Source organism: Fragaria vesca, linkage group LG7 (assembly GCF_000184155.1).
Source record: "Fragaria vesca subsp. vesca linkage group LG7, FraVesHawaii_1.0, whole genome shotgun sequence".
NCBI classification, from domain to species: Eukaryota; Viridiplantae; Streptophyta; class Magnoliopsida; order Rosales; family Rosaceae; genus Fragaria; species Fragaria vesca.
In genome coordinates, this window is record NC_020497.1 from 21,262,187 (window position 1) to 21,265,855 (window position 3,669).

The 3,669-nt window shown below is 36.4% G+C and overlaps 1 protein-coding gene across 1 annotated transcript in view; it reads left to right on the top strand.

The window, feature by feature from the left end:
* Positions 1 to 1,671: 1,671 nt before the first annotated feature.
* Positions 1,672 to 3,669, top strand: part of LOC101313465 (cyclic nucleotide-gated ion channel 1-like) — a 9,264-nt gene continuing 7,266 nt past the window's right edge. The window contains exons 1-6 of the mRNA XM_004309080.1: positions 1,672 to 1,730; positions 1,825 to 2,338; positions 2,426 to 2,632; positions 2,736 to 3,034; positions 3,139 to 3,250; positions 3,372 to 3,620. Of these exons, the coding sequence (XP_004309128.1) occupies positions 1,672 to 1,730; positions 1,825 to 2,338; positions 2,426 to 2,632; positions 2,736 to 3,034; positions 3,139 to 3,250; positions 3,372 to 3,620 (1,440 nt within the window). The remainder of the gene's footprint in view (positions 1,731 to 1,824; positions 2,339 to 2,425; positions 2,633 to 2,735; positions 3,035 to 3,138; positions 3,251 to 3,371; positions 3,621 to 3,669) is intronic.

The window sequence follows — 3,669 nt, forward strand, 5'->3', positions numbered from 1 at the left end:
AAAAAAAAAAAAACAAAACCCCAAAATGAATTGTGAAGAAGAATTTGGGTCATGGGAGAATACGTGTTTTCGACTATTTTAGGGTAGAAGACGTTGAAAAGAATACTTCTAGCGTGAATTTTTTTTTTTAATTAATAGATGTATGTTTTGGTCATTTAGCTTACCTATAAAATCTCAATAGAAACAAAATAATAGGGGTGTGTATTAAGAGATTAGGGGTGTGTATTTAAAATTTCTCTTTAAGATTCCATAAGAAATTCTACTTATTGAAGATGATAATTCTAGATAGAAAAATTATTGGTTTTATAAAAAGATTCAATTTCAAGCACGTACTTGGTAAAACAAAAATGATAAGAAAAAGTTTGTAATGTGTAACAATGTATTGTCCTTTATTGTAATTAGGTAATTTAGTTTTTTAATAAATCAACATCTTATAGGGTGAGTAAAATGGATGATAGGGTGACATCAGCCGTACATTTTGAAGTTGGCATCTTCTGTCCAATCTGAAGTCTAATACATTTTGAAATCCTAATCAAATCTTAACTACTCTACCAAACACGGCCAAAATGTAAAACTCCACTTTGATATGGTTGGGTGATTTTTGGACTTCGATAAAAGTGGCAGCAAGGTTTACATGTCCTCTGAAATGGTTTTCAATGTAAGACCTGCTACCATGCATGATACCATCCTACCCAACTTCACTAGAGAAACCTGCTAGTTTGCTACGATAACTAAAAGCAATTACTATCAGACTTCAATTCTGAAACTACAAAAAACCATGTGGGGGATGACAAATGCAAACACAAATCTTTCCAAATCTTTCCATTATATATAAGCATGCATGAACCTAACTGCAGGAGCAGGCACCAAAATTGCCTCCTAAGTCCTACCAAATTGCGTATCATACCAATAACACCATTTACCTAATCAGCCCCGTTGTGATTTCTTCATTTTCCTAAGGATTGAATTTAGTTGGGCCTCTTGATTAACCAAACAATGGGCATCGGCCCAGTTAAGATGAGGGATAAGTTCATTCCTATAAATTTACAAGCCTTCCTGTAGCCTCTCAAACTGCGGAACATATGAAAGTAACTATACATCTAAGTTGGCTTTTCCAGTACTAGACAAAAACTGATTTCACGTGTATCATGAAGTTTGGTTTTCTCCAACTCACAGTTTCTCTATGGATGACCATTACTCATCCACCAGTTATAGGCAAGAGAGGAAAGAGTTGTTAAGGTTGAGAAATATCGTAAGCGGTAACAAACATAGAAAAAGACATGTGAATGATAGTGGAAGCAAAAAGAAGACGACCAAGACCAAGACCCATTGTCTAACAGTGCGAGGGAGAACCTATCTTCTTTCTTTAATTTCATACCACTCGGCCACTATAATAATTCATACAACTTTACCGAATGAATCATTGATCACTCACCAAAAAACAAGGTAAAAGGAATCATTGATACCAAAAGGAAAAAACTTTACCAAATGAAGTGAATCCTGAGCTTATATCAAACAAACTTGTATGTCAGTATAATAGAATGTGGTGCTATTGATTCACACTTATAGTTAATCGAGTATAGTGCACGTTTCTCAATCTTTGTTTCGAAGGCGATTCAGTTGCTGCAAAATTGAGGATTGTTATAGAAAAACGATTCAGTTTTGAGTCATATGGCCAACCCTGAAGTAGCTGTAAATGTAGAGCACTTGGAAGAAGAGAAAACTCTGAGGTCAGTCGTTCTTCAGCTCACTTTAAGATTATGCATTTTCTTCTTGTATATTATAGTGATGAGTGTAACTTGTGGTCTTGTTGTGTGATTTTAGATCGGTTGTTGATGAACATAGCGAGTTAGAGACTACTGCAACGGCAGAATCTGCCCCAAAAGATGGAGGAGATACAAAAGAAGCTAGAAGCTGCAGGTTATCCTTCAATACAATTTTCAATCGAAATGGGAACTTCCTTCCTATGTGGAACAACGTATTTGTAGTATCTTGTGTGTTTGCTGTCTCCTGTGATCCTTTGTTCTTCTACATTCCGATCATTAACGAGAAGAAGAAGTGTCTATATTTTGACACAAGGTTGAAGACCGTAGCCCTCGTCTTACGGTTACTCACAGATCACTTCTACATTGCGGACATTATTATGCGAATTTTGACCAGTATACGTCAAATCAAGTTATCAAAGGCTTCTGGGGTGATGAAAGCACAATTAGGATCTCCTAATTTGAATGGGAAGACATCAGTTGGTGATGTTTTTGAAATAGCTAAGAGGGCTTGGGCGAAAACTAATAGATTATACGTCCTGATTGACATTTTAGCTATTCTTCCCATACCCCAGGTAATCAAGAGAACCCTTTCATGGTGTAATGTTGTTTAATTTCTTTCTTTCTAGCTAGTTGCTTGAACTTATACTTGCCATTTGCAGGTGGCAATGTTCATTTTCTTTTCGAAAATGAAGGGTCCGGGATGTTCAAAAGAAAGAAGGTTTTTCGACACTCTTATTATATTCCAATTTGTCCCACGAGTTCTTCCCGTTTACTTATTGTGCAGAGAACGCAAGAGAACTCTTAATAAAGCAAGCATGTGGACTAAAGGTGTTTTCAATTTCTTCCTATACATCCTTGCAAGTCATGTAAGTCCTACTACTGAGGCCAGTTACATTTCTTTTATAAGTTCCACCTATATGCAATTGTCTTAATTTGCAGAACAAATGTTAAGTAGTTTTTGGTTTTAAGGTACTCGGAGCTCTTTGGTACTTCTTTGCCATTCAACGAGAGATGGATTGTTGGCATTCTGTTTGCCAACATCACAATAAATGCCAACTCAGTACCTATAGTTGTAGCGCAGGACAAGATAGATTGAGAAATATCCCATTGTTAGACATAAAATGTCCGATAAACCTGCCGGAAGAAAAGAAAGGAAAGCCCTTTGATTTTGGTATATTTGCTGATGCGCTTGACTCCGGCCTAGTGCAGACTACTGATTTTCCTGAAAAATTCTTGAATTGTTTCTGGTGGGGGCTGCGAAATCTGAGGTTTGCACATATTACTAGTTCTGTGCTTTGTTTACATATCTTCATGACCTAGGAGATGTTCTTATATACTAATTGCTGCATTTGTTTTGTTTCTAATTGTGCAGCTCTCTGGGTCAAAACCTCCATACAAGCACCTATGCATGGGAAAACCTCTTTGCTGTGTTTATTTCGATCATAGGCTTGCTATTGTTTATATATCTCATCGGAAATTTGCAGGTTGGTGTCCAGTTTATGATACCTTAATGCTCATGTATTACATAGAAATGCATTTTGATCAGTACTATATGTTTAATGAACTAAACCTATGCTTCTTTTGTCGTGGACTATCATATTGTAGACATACTTGCAGTTTGCGACTACAAGATCAGAGAAGCTCAGAAGAAAGATGAAAACGAAAAATTTAGAGGTTGATTTGCGGCTATCAAGAAAAGGCCTCCCTAGCAATTTGAAGGTAGTGATAATGCAAATCATACAACAAAAACTTGAACAGAACAAAGATGTTCAAGTTGAGGACATCCTTTCTGTTCTTCCTTCAGCACATAGTAAATATATCAGACGCTATCTTAGTTTGGCTACACTCAAGAAAGTAAGCAATTTCCTTTGTGAATATAACAGTGGAAAGGCCTAGCCATCGT